The following is an 18,148-nucleotide window of genomic DNA, read 5'->3' on the forward strand; positions in this document are numbered from 1 at the left end:
AAGTGTTACCGTGCGCACCACAAGGTGGCGTTAAAATGCTGTAAATGGACAGGTTTCAGCCTCCTAAAATTGTGTGAGCAGCAAGCAACAATGCTTATGGAAATAATATTTACTGTAGCTGATTGTAGCAAATTAAATAAAGAAGGGAAACATATTTTCATGGCTTGTCCTTGCTCTTGTATAAAAGATAAATTTTATTAGCATATGTTGATCATACTGTGTGGGTTGTTGCCTTTTGATAGGGATGTGCTTTGTTTATACTGCTGACTTTATAAGTCATGTTTTTAGATGTGCTTGTAATTACTGTAACTTGTATAGGATGCTTAGGATGAGGCAATGCCTTTCTAAAGAAGGAAGTGTGAAGGTTGAATAGCACACACTGTTTATTCCTGATGTTGTTGCAAACCTCTTCCTTTAAGGAGGGGAAAATTATTAAAATAGTCAGCTGAAACTGGAACTTTGTGACTTGGATATTATTCACCAGCAGGGGTTTGTGTTTTAAGCAAAACTGTTCACTTTGGTCAATTCTATGGAACGATGAGTTATTTTATGAACAGTTTGTAGCTTACTGACAGTTCAAGATAAGAATATCCAAAGATGTTCATTGAGCTGAATGTTGCTATTAGATGCAGGATAATTTGCAAGCTCTGTATTTCCATTTGGAAGGATGGAAATGGGAGAGGAGTGGTGTGGTTATTAAGCATGTTCTCTGAACCAGGGTCACATTTTCTGTAATTAATTGTCAATAGTTATAAAGCTGTTTAATCTTTGAGTTCTGCTGGTAGGAAATGCTGCCTTAGTACACCTATGGCCATAATCCATGCATGGATGGTGATAAGGGAAGGTTGGTTGAAGGGATCAAGCTATGTCTTTATTGTGAACTGTAGTGAGTCCTTCGTGTTTTTGTTGGGATTTGGCTTTTTTAAAAATAAACTCATCTGCAAATGCTGTAAATTTCTTAATTTCTTTTATTAATGAATACTTGAGTGCTGTTTTGTTTTGCTATGAATTACTTTCAGTGAAGGATTTAGTTACTGAACACTGTGATCCTACTGAACAGGTATGTTTTGGAGTAATTTATCACTAAGTTTTGTCCTTGGAGTTGGAGCATGGCAGAATGAATAAGTGAGTGCCTGGCATTCGATCTGTATTTGTGTAGGAGTGAGTGGAGAAGGTGGACGTGAGAAGGTAGTTACACTTTCTCTAGTGACACCTAAAAGATGAAATGTGTGTGATTATGAAGTTGAATCTTTCTATGAAAATTTAAAAATAGTATGTCGGTGTTAATTGTTTTGCTGCTGCTTTACAGAGGATGTTTTTCCTTGTTAAAAGAAAGTGGACCTGACATACACTTTAACATTTGGAAAGTGTTATTAAAAGGTTTTATATGGAGGTATTGAGTAGATACTTTATAGCAATAAAGCCTTTTTTGTTGAAAAATTTAGTGTATCTTATGGGAAGAACTAAGTTTCAATTGTGTGGTATCAAATTAGTTATGCTTTTTTTTTTCCCTTTTTGTTCTAGGGTCCTGTGCTGATAGGCAGTTCTCAGGGTGGTGTTAATATTGAAGATGTTGCTGCAGAGAATCCTGATGCGATAATTAAGGAACCCATCGATATTGTAGAAGGCATAAAAAAGGAACAAGCTGTTAGGGTAATTGTTAATGTGGGAAAGTACACATTAGTGAGGATGGGAAGGTTGCTTATAATTTTTATAAAGAGTGTGTGCATTCAACTTGCTGAGTTGCCTTAAATCCTTGTTTGAAACAGATTTGAGCTAGATATTTAAGTATTTTCAGGTGAATCAGTGTAAATCCAACTGCATGGCAGTACTTTATCTGGCTTTAATACAGTTGTGCAAAGGCATAGCATGATAAATTTTTATTAGCTCTTTTTTAGAATAATTGTTTTCAATATAGAATACTACAATCTGTCCAAACCAAAGAGTGAGGGTTTTTTTTTCCCCCAGTGGACAGGGTGGGTTCTACATCTAAAAATTCAAATGACATTGAAATAATAGCTAAACTGAGACACCCTAACATGAGCTAATAATAAACATTCTTTTACTTTCAGCTTGCCCAGAAAATGGGATTTCCTCCAAATCTAGTGGATGAAGCAGCTGAAAATATGATTAAATTATATAATCTCTTTCTGAAATATGATGCTACCATGATAGAAATAAATCCTATGGTGGAAGATGCATCAGGAGTTGGTAATGTTTCTTATTCATACTCTTCATGTAACACTTCGACATTTTTGTAAATCTAGGTTGCTTCACACTGATAAAACTTCAGCTGTATACAGCAAGAGGAGTTAGTATTAACGTGGTGTGTTGAAAAAAAAATTAATAAAGCAGATAAATTTGAGAATCTAAATATAGTAGGAATCTGCTTTGAATTGCTAAGTATGATCTTAAGTGTAAGTAACTTCCTTTTTTAATTTTTAATTTTTTTTAATAAAGAGCACATCTACCCAGGATAAGGCATTCCTGAAAATCAGGTCTTTTCAAAATTCATAAATTGAAACTTGAGCCACTGCATGTATCCAGAATTGGTACTGTGATGTTAACCAGAATAGTAGCAACTACGAGAAATCTCCTGCCTTTATGACTCAGACATTAGAGTAACTGATGGAGTGTGATGTATGGAAAGACTGTAGGGGTTTAAGTAATATCTTGATGTTTATGAGGTTTTTAGCATATCCAATTGCAGAATAGTTATTTAATTTTCAATCACAGCCAATTCCACTCTACAAAAAATAAGCCTAAAGAGAGTATTTGTGCTTGAACTCAGATACAACAGTTTGAAATTTAAATATGAATGTAGCTCTTTCATCAAAGTGTGTTATTACTGTCACTGGGGTGGTTTTTTATGTGTTTTTTTTTTTTAAATAATGGTTAAGTGATCAGTATAGAGCAGTCTTTTCCATCTGTTTCTCCTGCCTTGTTATTTTTATGTCATTTTCACTGAGGGATAGAAATGAAGTGATACAATGTTAGTTCTGATGTAAAGAATACTGTAGGTTTTCTGCTTGCTGAATCTTAAGTAAATTTACTTCTGTGTGTTTTTTCCTAACATTTTCTCTTCCAACTCAGGCACTCTTTCATTGTGTTTCTGTGTGCTTACTGTCATGCACACATAATATACGTTTATTCTAAAAGCAAAAAACTAAGATGGATTAAAAATCCTCAAGTCAGAGACCTTCTTTAAGAATTAGTTTTATGCTAATTATTTGTGGTGCATTCCCCCCTTTCTTTTCCAGGCTGCAGTGTGATCAGAGAAAACATAATTTGCTCAGATTTATCAAACAGCTTCTTGCAAGCTTTTTTGGGTTTAGAGTGTCTCAAGAAATAGTTACCTTCCCTTTTTGTGCATAACTGATTGTACGGGGAAGCTTGAGAGAATCTGATATTTATTGAGAGTGATACATGTCTTTTTAGCAAAACTTTGTGTTTGGACTGCATGACCTAACTGCCAAGTTTGACTTAACATACTTTTAACACATTCATGTAGCAATTGACACATAATATGATGTGCTCTAATATTAAATGATGGTTAATAATGGTGGGTTTTTTCCCTTTCAGTGATGTGTATGGATGCAAAGATAAACTTTGACAGCAATTCAGCCTATCGTCAGAAGAAGATCTTTGATTTGCAGGATTGGACACAGGAAGACCAAAGAGACAAGGATGCTGCAAAAGCAGATCTCAACTATATAGGGCTGGATGGAAACATAGGCTGCTTAGGTATGTACTATTTAATGAATTTTAAATAACCTAATGGATTTATAAACTGAATTCCTAAATGTTATCTTTATTCTCATGTAGTCAATGGTGCTGGTTTAGCTATGGCCACAATGGATATAATTAAACTTCACGGCGGAACTCCAGCAAACTTCCTTGATGTTGGTGGTGGTGCTACAGCGCAGCAAGTGACAGAAGCCTTTAAGCTTATTACCTCTGATAAAAAGGTGAGGGAAGAGTTGGCATATCAAGATCCTACACAGTGGTAAAACAGGCTATGATTTGGAAGACAGTGCTTCGTGCACGTTCTCCAGAAAACATGTTTTTATGAGCACAGAACTAGAAAGAAAGAAGGTGGAAATCTTAGCTTCATCTTGGTGCAGATGAAAGAGGCCTAATAATCTATGTTTTTTTTTTTCCTTTTTAAATAATAGGGGTTTTGGTTGTGTACTGAGTAGACAGTTTTGTGTCTTCTGGTTGAAGCTACAGCTGTATTTGAATCTTTCCAGAAATCTTGGGAGTCAGAAACTCCCACTGTCTGCTGTTTAAACAGAAAGCAGTATTCAGTTGGTTTTCCAGTTTTTTCTTTTGGACCAGTTTTGCAGCGGGGTCTGTGTTTTGTGTAGAGTTGTAGAGATGAATATTTGCTGTGCTGTGCACAAACAGGTTTCTAAGGTACTGATTAGATATAATGTAAGATAAAAGAGCTTTGTAAGAGGCTTGGAAGGGCTTTAATGTTTATCCTATGTAAAATTTATCAGAAGTGCTTGAATATTATTAAAATAATACATTGGTTGAAACTGGAGGAATAGCTTTTCCACAAAAAAAATGTGAAGGCTGGATTGGTAGTCTACATAGAGATGCTTATCCCAGGGGCAGCTTGGCAGTTTGGGGCTTTTTAAAGATAAAGAAAACTGTCTTAAAAGGGGTAACTATAAAAAGTGGGAATGACTTGCAAGACCTGCTAATGATATGTTACTTTTGCTTGACAATTTTATGTACCACTTGCTCATCTTTGGAAAGGGACAGAAACAAATAGTGAGTGATATTCCAGAGGAGCTTAGTCTCTTCCTTATTGGAAAGACTTATTATCAAATGCAGGGTCTGTAACACGCTCCAAGAGTGTTACAGAATCATTTAATCATTTCTGTTGGAAAAGACATTTAAAATTGAGTCTAACCATAAATCTAACACTGCCCAGTCCTGCACTTAAACCATGTCTCTAAGCACCACGTCTACAAGTCTTAAATACCTTCAGGGTTGGTGACTCAGCCACTTCCTTGGCAGCCTGTGCCAATGATTAACAGCCCTTGTGGGGAAGAAATTTTTCCCAATATCCAATCTAAAACTCCCCTGGTGCAACTTGAAGCCATTTCCTCTTATCTTACTGCTTGTTACTTTGGAGGAGGGAGAATGCCACCTTGCTACATCCTTTCAGGCAGTTGTAAAGAGTGATAAGGTCCCCCCCTCCTTTTCTCCAGGCTAAACACCCCAGCTCCATCAGCCCATCCTCATAAACCTTTCTTCACATTTTTCCAGCAAATTGAGGGAACAATGAGGGACACAGTCACAGAGCACACGAATTACAGAGAGAAGAGAAGAAACAAGGAAGAATTAAAGTGTTGCTGATTTGGGAAGAGTTTTTGCAATGCAAATGCTGACGTGTGTACAGAGGGTGTCCAAAGAGACTTCTTAAGACAGCTTTTCCTTTCTGCTTTCTTTCAGTTGCTCACTATTTTATCAAAAAATGATGACTATAGCTGGGATTCCTGTTGCTGGAACTCAAAGAGCAGTGCAGCCCACTGGGGTCACAGACTGTGCTCAGGGTTCAGTTCAAGGCTTGTTTGGAACAGCCTTCTGAGGTGCCAGTCTAAGTTGCCCATTAGTAGTAGGAGGAAGAACAATGCTACACGGATGAGCTAGTCTAAGTGCAAGATCACGGGAACCAAGTTACTGCTCGTGAACCAGTTGCACAGGAATGTTTTGTCGAGTTTGTTTCGTCATCTAAGGCTGTCTGCCCATTTTGATTCTTGCTTTGTTTCATCTTTCATCTCTGACCATGGTTCTTTTTACCCTTCCTTTCTACCACTTGAGTTCCTTTAACTGTTTGCTTAGTCCTCCTCAAAAAATGTATTTCAAATAACTTATCTCTAAGCATACTGGCTTTTAGGTAAACTGTGTAAACAGGGTCTTGTGTATAAGTTTTTTAAATTTCCTGTTTTCTGTATTTAGAGTTACTGGTGTGGGGCACTTCTGATGGAAGTGTTAGCAATGGAAAGATAAATAGTTGACAAATACAGTTTTCTGAAGTAGCTGCTCTGTTAGATGTCACTCTACAGAACTGTACTTTGGTTGCTGATGTTCTGTGGAACAGAAATGTTCTGTCTTTTGCAGAGTCCCTTAATACAATTAAAGAGCTTGACTTACCCTTAGACTGAAGGCTGTGTGCTGCTTTCATCTGATGTGTCTCTGGCCATTTTTAATGTGAATATTGTCATTGATTCTGTAGGTACTGGCTATTCTGGTAAATATTTTTGGTGGCATTATGAGATGTGATGTTATAGCACAAGGCATCGTTACGGCAGTAAAGGATTTGGAGCTAAAGGTTCCTATTGTGGTACGGTTGCAAGGTGAGTGTGCTTCATGTATATTTTAATATATTTCTCTCTAATTGACAGGTGTCATTGAGCTTATATACTGTGTAGCAAGCTGTGTATGAGTTGAAGTCAATGGAGAAATAAAGCAAACCTTGCTTTATTGGTGGTGAGGATTGGAAAGTCAATAAAAGGAGACTTCCTGCTTTTTAACTACTAATGTTGTTTTCTAGATTTATTCACTAACTTTTGGAACAGGCTTCCAAGAAATATGAGACTAGTAGGTGGTAGTAGTAGTAATCTCCTGTTCAATAAGAGTGGCATTTTATCTGTTTCTGAAGGTACACGAGTTGATGATGCCAAAGCTTTAATAACAGCTAGTGGCCTCAAAATCCTTGCGTGTGATGACTTGGATGAAGCTGCAAAAATGGTAAGATAGCTGGTTATGAATATTCTTTTCAGAACATAGCATCTGTTGCAGAGTTTTGAAAAGACAAAACTCTATTCAATCCACTACAGGTAACTTAGGATAAATCCCATTGCCAGTTGCTCCCAGTGCCTGAAGCAAATATTTTACAAGTTAGTAAGTGCATAATTTGTCAGGGGAACAATAATGCAGTCAGAAGCTATTAAACCCCACAAACCAAAACTGGATCAATGGTCAGGTCAGCCACTCCCCTTGATGGGGGAATGACTAAGACCTTAGCTTTATTAATTGGGAGAAAATACTTGAATTGAGGTGGCTGAAAAATGCAATGTAACACGTGCTTTTATCACCCACTGTATTTCAGTGTGCATGATTAAAACTATAGTTGATCATGATTGTGGCCTCATAAGATTATTAGATATTCAGATGCCACTGTATTTCAGTGTGCATGATTAAAACTATAGTTGATCATGATGTGGCCTCATAAGTTTATTAGATATTCAGATGCACTGATTTGTGTGTGTTGCTTTGCTTTGTTTGTGGAAAAGAAAGTTGCACTAGAAATGTATAGCAAAAAAATTAGAAGATACCTGGTGGATTTTGTGTCATGGGGAATCATAAGAATTTTTTTTTTTCCTAAAGAACCACTTACTCTCTTATAACATTTCATTCTAAGCAGGAATAATATTCCTATTATTCTAAGCAGGAAATAATTCAGAGAAATTTAGAGTTGTTATGCAGGAGAAGATGAGGCTCCTTAAGGTATCAAAATAAGATCCAGAAGTGCTTGCAACAAAAACTCAGAGGAGAAATAGCTTCTAGATATATAGACTTTCTTGTGAGTTACCACCTTAACACCTCGCAAAATAACAAGGTGGCACATAAAATTTAAAATTTAGCATTTTATCAAAATTCTTTGTTATTATAAATGAGAAGCAGACTTTTTTAACTCCATGAGATGTTTTCTAGAAGACTTGATTATCTTTAAATTAAAAGTGATTAAGAAGTACTGAGCTAAATAGTAATCCCACCCCTAACCCCCAGATATCTTACTGATGATTCCCTGGTATTATTTTGTTTAAAAAGATTGATCTAGCTGAGTCAAGTTAGGATTGTTTTGAAATTAAGTTTTTATTTTCTGTTTTTCAGGTGGTGAAGCTGTCTGAAATAGTAAACTTAGCAAAACAAGCTCATGTGGATGTTAAATTTCAGCTGCCAATTTGATGTGGGAAATGTCATGCCAGTGTCTAACATGTTCTCTGAAATACTGTGTTCTGTGGGAAATTTTTAATTTTTCTTTTGTGTGGAGGTTTTGATTGACAGGCGCACAAACTGAAGCATCTGATCTTTAATGTTAACATTCAGAATGGTCAGAATTCTTGTAAAAGTGTGTATTGCTGATATTTAGTCTTTCTTAGTTGTTATTCTCAAGCCTCCAGCTTCTGCTGCAGAATGTCACTTGCAATATACTTCTGCGTTGTCCAAAGTAAAGCTTCTGGTTGAAGAAATAATTATTCTGAATAAATTTTGAAGTTACTTTACTTGTAAATTTGTATTAGCCTTGTTTAAAAGTAAATATGACTGGATTATCTAGTTGTCCATGTGGAAAAATGTATTGAAACGGTATTTTATGTTGGAGACATTTGTACTTAGCAGTATAATGGACATGAGCAAACCAATCATTATTTATGAACAGATGCATTTGAACTTGATCAGAAATATTTTTACAAGTCCTTCATTGGAGTGGCTGGTAACTCTTCTGGACAACGTGTTAAATCACTACAAAATATACTGTAGCACTTATATTTTCACAGTTTCTGGTCCTCACGAAAAAGCATTGTGTAGTTTTATATACAAACAAGCATTTACCAAGCTTCAAGGAGACAGGATAAATAGAGAATTAAAATGTCTATTGTACATCGCTAATAAAATTGTACATTAATAAAATGTCTCCCAAAACTTTTACTGTCTTTCTTTTATATGTTGCCATTTTGATACACTGCACATAGCCAGGGATTAAGCCATCATTTAAGACAAACTAAAACCTTTTTAGGAGTAAAGTTGTAGTGCCACATTTGTTAATTGTTTTCCTGTGTGGTTAAAACCACATGAACTTAAGTTGAAAAGCTTGAACAGATATCATGCATATAATACCTTGCTAAAATATAACTCATCTCTGCACAAATAAATATGCAGGAAATTGTTGCTTTTTGGGGAAATACTGCTTCTACTAATGAATAACCATTAATTTTTGTCACTTTACTTTCACATTACACTGAACTTGGAACTTGGATGATGATCCATTTACTGTTTAGTTTCCAAATGAGCACTCTTTGTTTGTATTTCGTAGGCTTCTTTGTTTGAAATGTTATTTTCTTGGCTAATGATAGTGTAGTTTTATCTGGAAGTAATGAAGCTACCTCTGTGGTGGGAATTCAGAATGGGAGATCATACATTTACAAGCTAAGGACTTAAAAGGATTATATGAAATGTGGGAAAATCAATCATGTTGTTATGAAGAAGTGGGGTATTAAATGAGAAAACTTCATACTAGCACGGTGTATTTCAGTAATCTTCTTGGCAGTAGTAAAGAAAATCAGCAGAAGTTAAACTCTCTGCAAATTTAAACTGGATTATTTTTGATCCTAGCTGTTCTCTCACTGAATATTGTGTGTTGTTGATCCAGCATGCTAAATTTGGCTTGTGGATGTGCTTGGAATTGCTTTTATTCAGTAGCCTTGAATTGAATTGAATTGCAAGATGACTGCAATTCAAACTGTAGTTTGAATATATCTGTTAAGCATTGAATAATTTAGAGAATATAATTAATTTTTAGCATGTGTGTTTGCTTCTAGTTTTTTTTCTATTTACTTTGAAATCCTTGTGAACTGCTAATGTTAAATGGAAATTATCTTTTCACACGAATCTGTAGTGGAATGGAGGCAAAGGTAGATCCTGCTGTTTGTTCCAGAATTTGCTTATGCCTTGTTTGAATTGTTAAGTGTAGCTGAGGAGGAGAGAGGGAGGGAAGGCCAAGTCATGTCCATCTTTGACAGGAATGTAAAATACTGACATTCTCAGTAATGTATTTACAAGTAGCAGACTTGTCAAAGCAGTATTTTGCAATTAGGGTATTTCTGAAACCCATAGTATTCCTGTAACAGCGGATGTGGAATAGGTGTATTTGTAGTCCAAATACTTCCTAACTGGAAGAGGTGGAATTTCCCTTTGGAACTGGTGGTAAGGGGCTGCAGATGGTGTTACAGACAGGATGGGAGACATGGGAAGTGTGTGACCAGTAATACGGAAGGACTGTGACCAGGACAGCATATATGGTTTGTATAGGTGTCAGGCATGGCCCTTCCCAATGATGGGTCTGGAAACATTCTTTTTTATTTCACATGGTGAATAAACAGAATTAGGGATTGACTGTAGTAAGTATCTTGAAGTAAGTGTATGGAGATTGCTTTAATTAAGGTATAAGAGTGCTGTGGGACCTTTTAATTACATGTAAATTTTCAACATTCTTCAGACTGTTTTGGCTAAATCAAAGCATGTTGCAACCAAGGAATGTTAGTTCATTTGGTGTGTAGTTGATAATTTAAAGGCCCAAAGCTGATGTGTCAGAATCTATTTAAAGCCTTATAGACAACCTTCTTACCCCTACTGTGTTGCTGTGCTAATAATCAAAAGGTGTGTAGGAATGGAGACTTGCTAAAATTAGTCTGTACAGCCAGAAGCAAAATTCTTAACAACATAATCAAAACATGAAAAATGTGTAAACAACTTCTTACAGATGAGAGCTTCAGAGGAGCAGGAATTTTAATGACACTAGTTTATATTAGATTATTTGTTGTCTTTTGTTACAGTTGTTACCAGTGCAGACTTTTGTAACTGTTTTTGAAATACCATGAAAGCAAATGTCTTTTCGTAAGAGTAATGTAACCACTACCAGTCTTGAAATTCAGAAATTAGCTGGTCTCATGTTCCACAGCAACTCCAAGTGTTGGACTCAGGACACTTTTGTGGCCAATATGCTTGAAGACAGCTCTGGTGAAAGTTAAGAGTCAAACTCCCAAAATATTAAGTATTAAATTACCTCCGAAAATATTAAGTAGAATTTTTTTTAATGTGCTGTCTACTCCATCAATTTCTATTGTGATACCTTGGAAAAATAGTTGACCTTCATGGAAAAAAAGGCAGTAGGATTTTAAGTAGTGGTAGTGTAGATACTGTTGGGGGATGTAGTCAAATTTGATTAAAACTATTCTTATGCTAGATCCCAATGTTGAACAGCTGGGAAGAAAAGTATAAAAAATGAAGCTCTGGAGGAATTGGGAATAAAGCTATGTTTCAAACTACTAATGGGTCTATTTAATGTGGGGGAAGGCCTGTATATTAACACCTTGAAAAAGCCTCCCTGCAGCAAGGGGGAAAAATCTGATTTCATGGGACTGAAACTGCTAAACTTCAAGTAGCTAGCTGGCTTCTTACCATATGCAGATGAAAGAGCAGCCCTGGATTTAATGGAGACTTAATTGCAAATTAGGACTACACTATTGGAAAATAAATACCTAAATTCAAATGTCAAGCTGGTACAAGCAAAGGAGAAAGTCAGCGTAGGGTGTGCATGAAGGAGCAGCTCACCTTTGAGCTGTGTGGGGCTGCAGGCAGAAGGTGGTGAATTGCTGCTATTTTGTAGTGAGGAACCTGTGCCTCAGTCCACCAAAGCTTGCTTCTAAATCCTGATTTCAGTCCGCCTGATGAACCTCTTTGCCTAACAGAGGCTATCACTGCAGGTGGTGTCTTCAACTGCTGTACCCCAGCTGAGGGAAGCTGCAGCGTAAAAAAATGTACTGGCTGGTGTTCGGAGAAAGATGTGTCATGGTTTTCATCTTGTGAGGGCAGATAGGGAGGAGAAAAAGGTGCAGCTTGACCTCCCTGGTGAACAGAGGCTGGGGCCAACGGGGAGGAAGAGGAGGAGGAGACATCAGCTGCTCCTTCTTCCCAGCTGCCTGGCAATTGAAGTACCAAACACTTGGGAAAGGAAGAGTTCATCACTAGATTTAATTTGAAGCCTGGCTCTTCCAGCCTCTCTGGATAGACATTGGCAGCCTTGGTGAATACTGACTGCAAAACTTAATATGAACTGTAAATATCAGTACAATTCAGTTACTGCTGTTCTGCACCACAGGGCTTGTCTTCAAGGGTCAGATGAAATGCTGACATAGCAGGTGTTTGATCTAGGTAAGTAACGATGCCTCACAAATACACTCTCCTAGTCAGCAGTGATTTGGGGTTTGGAGTGCTGTTAGAGGTAGACACAAATGAGGCAAAAATCACTCAAAACTGGCAGTGGCTGCACCCTGGAGTTTCTGTTCTGCAGGTGAACTTTAGCACATCAGGCACATTTATTTTCATTTCAAGTGAATAGCTGAAACACCCTGCAAACCAAATTACATTTTTAAAAGACAATTGGGATCATTAGTTTTGTAAGATTTGGTATGTCATAATTAATTCTTAAAATGTAGTGAAAGATTTTCTTCAAGTATGTATTAAAGTGCAAGTACCTAGTGAAGGGCCCATGCACATAGCTCTATTGCTTGGTTTGTGACATTTTTCCCCTCTTCCATTTACAACTGAGCAACTTACTTTCATGAGCAGGAAATCCTGAGGCAATCATATTTTTTTACTATAAGGAACAGAGCACAGAGGAGTAAAGTTGCTCAATTGTGGTGGCTGATATGAGGCCAGTAGAAAATTTTACTCACAATAATAAAATCTAAAGGACAGAACTTACTGAGAATTAATTTCTGACAAAGGGTTTTTTGGTTTATTTGTGTCTACCTGACTCCCAATTTCATGTGTTAAAATAGAATAAACTTTACAGCTGTCTAAGAGACAGAGCAATTGTGCAAGCAATACGTACACAGCAATGGGGATAGTTTTTCCCTGATAAAGCGTTGTGGTCTTATGTGTCTGCAGGGCAGGTTATTTCAGGATGGTGTCTTTGGTTTCACAGGCAGTAATTGGCTCCTTGGCTCTAGGAAAATAGAAATTCAGAGTGCAGGAAGAGAGCCTAAGGCACTGTGTGCTGGACTTTCCAATATTTCTGATAATTCTGTTTCCTTAAGGGAAATTCACAGTGTTGGATTTTTTTTGTTTGTTTTTGGGTTTTTTTGTTTTTTGTTTTTTTTTTTTTTTTGTTCAGGCATTTTTGCCCCCTTACTCTCACTTTCTTCTGGACTTGTATCATGCTCTGGACTTAAACATCTTGTTTGGTCTCCATCTGCACCCAAGTTCAAAATCACTGTGGGGTCTTATCTGTGTTCCTGTTTGCCTGCAGTTTCTCTCCTGCTGTAGCTTCTGCTGCTGCTGATTGAAGTCTTCACCAGTCTGTCCTTTTCTTTGCAATGGTGGCCAGTTTCTGCAACATTCGAGGGAAATGAGAAGGGATCTGGGTGGGTATAGGCTGAATAAAAGACTTCACTGCAAATAACATGAAACTACTGTTTGTATTTGTACTGGTTTTCTGTACTTCACCCAGATTCTGAGATTGAGAACATGCCAGTAGTTTCATAACTGTGTGTGTCTGTGTGCATGTGTCTGCATATGTGTCTATGCATGTGTACCTGTAAACGTGCTGAGATTAATACGCACGAATTTGTGAACAGTTTATCTGTTTGCATGCTGTATCTCTCTGCTCCTACTAACTTTGTTACCCGATTAAGTGCTGCCTTGCAGCAGGTGTGGGTTGGCAGAGGTGTTGGTAGCTTTGAGTGTGCTCAGCACTTGGGAAGTTCAGGCTGTAGTGAGAATGGAGGTCACTGGAAAATAGCATCATATGTGAAAGACAAAGCCAGATTTGGGGATCCTCAGGCCCATGATTTAGCAGTAAGAGAGCACTCCTCTTATTTTTCTACACTTTTGACCTTTCCTGAACTAGGCAACATCAAATCTTTTCACTACAAGGAGTCACACCAGGTGTGGGGTGTGACCTGATTGCTTGGCTGGGCTGGGTCTACCCACTATGGCTGGGCAGGGGGGCAGCACTCATGGTCCTTGCAAAGTTGGCTGATGGTGGAAGGCCTAAAGCTGTTTCCTGGCTGGCAAACTTCAGCAGCAATTTTCAGTATTTTCTAGCTGCTTATCCCTTTTCTCTGAACTAATCATGTAACTTGTTCAGGAAAATAGCATGTGTGCTTGTCATGTTTTCCTTATATTCCCTTTAATTTACCATGATCCCAAAGGTAAGTGAGCTGCAGTGGTGCCCTTGCAATAGAAGCAAGAAAAATACGGGAAAAAAATAAAGGGAGCTAAATCTAGTGAAACATGCAACTGTGTGATACTGAATGGTTCCTTATTACTGTCACAAGGCTGATGTACCCTTTGCCCTCCTGGTCTCCCTGGCATGACCTCAACCCATCATTTTCATGACAGGTCTATTGCAGCTTGGAGCAGCCCCATGAGCAGTGTCTGCAGGTCACACATGATTACCTCTGACACCTGACATTTCCTTTCCTCCAAGAGAATTGCAGCCATGACCTCTAATCAGACTGGGTCCTTGAAACAAAATCACTTGGAGCAAATCCATTTCAAAGAAAATGGATTTAAAGCAACTTCCTTTCTTGGTGTTTTGTAAGGGAACTAATGCCACTACAGCACAGCTCTCTGTCAGACACTGTGACAGCTTGATACTATTCTACTCTAAAAAAGGAAAACAGGAGAAACCTCTCTATCCCCAGCCCCTTCCCATATTATTGTTTTCTGGTGTTAGTTCCTTGGATTTATAGAAGCTCTACTGCATGTTCTGTGTTTTTAAAGCATACTGCTCTCCTTTACTTGTCCTTCCCTGCTGCTTTCTGGCAGCTTGCCCCTATGTGTCCTCTGTGTTGCTTTGTCAATTGTTTGTTTTCTCCCCACATCTTTCTGTCAAGGTTTTGTCTTCCAAGCTGACTGCTGTTCCATGACTGGGCATCAGTCTGCTTGTGGGAGGTGGTGAGTGACTGCTTTTGCAGCACTTATTTAACTGTCTGTGTTGACTCATGGAATCTTTTGCTTTTTTTCACCCTGCTCTTTCTCCCCTCCTACTGGGGAGGGGACCTGGGTGGCTGTGTGGATGCTTGTGTAGCTGTGTAAAGATCCTGCTTGAAGTGTGTTGCTCTACCCATCAGAAAGACTGTTTATTCAAAGCTCACTTTGAACAGACTAGTTGTGAAGACCCTTTTTTTTTTTTTTTTTTTTAATTGTTAGGTTACACAGCAGTTGCTGGTGTGATCCTCAGGTCAAAAGAAAGATGTCTGGTTCCCACCTAGCTTTCTGTAAGTGGTTAAGCTGCTAGACACTAGTGCTGTCTATTCATTTTGAAGCCACAGGCTGTTTTTCAAGGGAAAATGATTACTTAACTCCCCTGACCTAAGACTTGGCACAGACTGGGCCATTGAGATGTGAATTGCTTATTTTTATGGCAATTGACTCACACTTGAACATGACCTGTCCATCTTAAGTGTGTGCTTGAGTTTTGTGCTAGATGCTGTGGTGTCAGGAGTGTTTTCTCTCATCTTTCTCGTATGCTTGACCTCACCATCACGTATTCATTTCTTTCATATTTTTGTGATGAAATTGCTTGGGTGTCCTATTTAGAATCAGGGCTCTGTATTACTTAACCATAGCACACAGATGGGAATACACAGTTCCTGCTCATTTATTTCCAATTCAGCTAGAATAAAGGGGGAACAAAAGATACATATGCCGTGGAGTGATAGGGGACAATAATAGGAACATGGTGCCTTCTTGCCAGCCACTTTCTTTTAGCTATTCCTGCTCTCTTCACATTTCATTGCAGATGGCTTTTCTTAAATTTCTAACATTCATCTTCACAAGTCAAGGCATCTCCCAGCCACCCTCTGTTTGTTTATCAACCACTTCCTTGTCCTTTCTTAAAGGTAAAGCTAAAGCCAGGTCACTCACCTTTGGTTCTGAAGTGCTGTCTCGCCCATAATCCCACCTGGCCTCCCTTGCTGGTGGGTAACTGCTCCAAGTAGTTGTGGTGTGTATCCTGTGTATCCCTGCTGAAGAGGAAGTAAGGTCATGCTGTGGTCTGTCCTGGGTCTAACTTGAGCTGCATTTGTGAAGAGAGATGTTTGCATTAAATGTATATATGGCATAAAGCTGGGAGGGGCCACACGTGCAATTGAAGATGAGAGCAAAATTCAAAATTAATTTAAAGGGTGAAATTTGAGAGGCAAAATGAACTGTTTCAACTGAACAGTGGTAACAAACACCAGGGAACCAGTGGCCAGATGGCAGCTGCAGAAAGAGAGGAGTGTGGCATTCACATTCTCTGAAAAAATCCCTTCGCCCCAGATTTTTCTCCTGGGAAACTGAGAAGCCTCAGAGAAAAGGGACACAATTCTTATCTCATTTGCTTCTCCTGTGTTGTGCTCACATGTGGAACGTGTTTGGAGATTGTTTACCCACAGGTGATTGTTTCACTGGATTCTGGTGTGAGTTGTTTTCACGCAATGGCCAATCAGGGCCAAGCTGTGTCGGGACTCTGGAAAGAGTCTCGAGTTTTCATTATTATCTTTTTAGCATTCAGTAAGAATCCTTTCTGTATTCTTTAGTATAGTATAGTATTCTTTAATGTGATATAGTATTATAAAGGAATAAACTAGCCTTCTGAGAACATGGAGTCAGATGCATCATTCCTTCCTCCCTGCCACGAGGGTCCCTGCAAATACACTAGAGGAGAGCTAGACAGCTGAGGTGTATTGTTGTGAAAAAGGAATACATTTTAAAGGGATGAGTAAAGAGAAGTATTGCTCTACTCAGTATCTTTAGTGAAATAACATTTCCAACTTATCTGTAAAGATGTAGCTCAGTGAGAAAGAGTGAAGAGGAGGCCAACATGAGTGATCTAAGGTCTGGCAAACCTGACCTGGGAGGAAAGAGAGAAGAGCACTGTAACTGTTTGGGCTAGAGAAGAAGTTTAGTTTTAGAAGAGCTAACAAAGTTTATGAAGGCTGTTAGAAAGAGGGTTAAGGAATAATCTGTTCTCCATGTTTGTGGTAGAGGCTTAAAGCATAACCTCTCAGGTTGTGAGGAGATACTGGGAAGAGCTTTTCCTGGTAAGGACAGCTCGACTGGGACACTGCTGGGTCTTTCCTGCAGAGACCTATAGAAACAAGTAGAGGGGAGGTGAGGTAGATCTTGCCTAATTTCCTTTAACCCTGTTTTGCTGTGTTTAACTGCAGTGAGGAACTGTTTCCTTGCTGGTGCTGATAAGAGAACCATCCCTTACTTCCTTTTTTTAATGGGATGTGTGGAATGTTCTTAGCTGTGGGGGTGGATTTGTCTTCATCCTCCACATGAAGCCTGTAGCTCAGGGCTGAAACATTCTGAGCAACCTCCTCATGAAACTTCATTTATTTCATCCTAGACTATCTTTGTTTTCCAGAGTGGGCATTGGTGAAGAGGAGCTTGGCCTCTGTGTTTATGTCTGTGCTCATTATGAAAGTCAGGGATAGTTTTGCACTGACCCTTCTTAGGGCTACCTTCCTCCAGGGCAGATACATCTTGGATACAGCTGGTCAGAGCAGTCCAAAACAGAAAGGCAGCAATCTAAAAAGTGATCAGGGTGGGCAATGAGAGGTCCTCAACTTGACTTGGTTTAGCAGAGCAGATATACATTAGATCTTGCTTCTCCCCTGACACACATCCCCCTTTCTTCAAAAATGCTTCTGCTTCCTTGTTTCTAGCAGGCAGGAAAACTTGTCTTCTCTCTCAGATGCTCTCAAGCATCTTTGACAGCAGAAATTAAATTCCTTCAAGCCCCTTGAGACTGCTGCTCTTAAAAACTCGTTCTGCACTCAACCACAGAGGATTTAGAGGGAGAGAGAACCACTGTGATGTAAAAATAAAATAATGCAGAAAAAATTGAGGTGAGAGGGCTGGAACTACAGCTGCATGACCCTTGGATTTGACTGCATCATATTCAGCTTGTATTATCCAAATGTTTTACTGAGGTTTTTTCCTGCTTTCCCAGCTCACCTTTTCCTTCAGTGTGGGAACCTGTGACAGTGTCTGAGGGCAGCTGGCTCTTCCTGAGGGCTCTGCCTCTGCCCCCAGTTCTCTCTGTCCACGTAGCCCTGTGGACAGAGCAGCTGCTGGACTCAGGCTTGCCTTGTTCCAGTGGTGTGCCTGGCAGCAGGGCTGGGGGTGCGTGAGGAGCTGGGAGGGGACACGGTCTGGACAGGTGATCCCAGCTGAGCACAGGGGTACCCGCCATACTCAGCACATAAAGCTGGGAAAAGAAGGTGGAAGGGGGGACATTCAGAATCATGGTGCCTGTCTTCCAAAGTCACCACAGCACATGATGGAGCGC

At 38.9% G+C, this 18,148-nt stretch overlaps 1 protein-coding gene across 1 annotated transcript in view; it reads left to right on the forward strand.

The window, feature by feature from the left end:
- Positions 1–8,721, forward strand: part of SUCLA2 (succinate-CoA ligase ADP-forming subunit beta) — a 20,128-nt gene extending 11,407 nt beyond the window's left edge. Inside the window, exons 5-11 of the mRNA XM_041467090.1 lie at positions 1,525–1,653; positions 2,073–2,211; positions 3,583–3,744; positions 3,826–3,968; positions 6,251–6,371; positions 6,677–6,765; positions 7,912–8,721. Of these exons, the coding sequence (XP_041323024.1) occupies positions 1,525–1,653; positions 2,073–2,211; positions 3,583–3,744; positions 3,826–3,968; positions 6,251–6,371; positions 6,677–6,765; positions 7,912–7,986 (858 nt within the window). The 3' untranslated portion in view covers positions 7,987–8,721. The remainder of the gene's footprint in view (positions 1–1,524; positions 1,654–2,072; positions 2,212–3,582; positions 3,745–3,825; positions 3,969–6,250; positions 6,372–6,676; positions 6,766–7,911) is intronic.
- Positions 8,722–18,148: the final 9,427 nt, after the last annotated feature.

The sequence above is a fragment of the Pyrgilauda ruficollis genome, unplaced genomic scaffold (genome assembly GCF_017590135.1).
Source record: "Pyrgilauda ruficollis isolate IOZ18807 unplaced genomic scaffold, ASM1759013v1 scaffold20, whole genome shotgun sequence".
Lineage (NCBI taxonomy): Eukaryota > Metazoa > Chordata > Aves > Passeriformes > Passeridae > Pyrgilauda > Pyrgilauda ruficollis.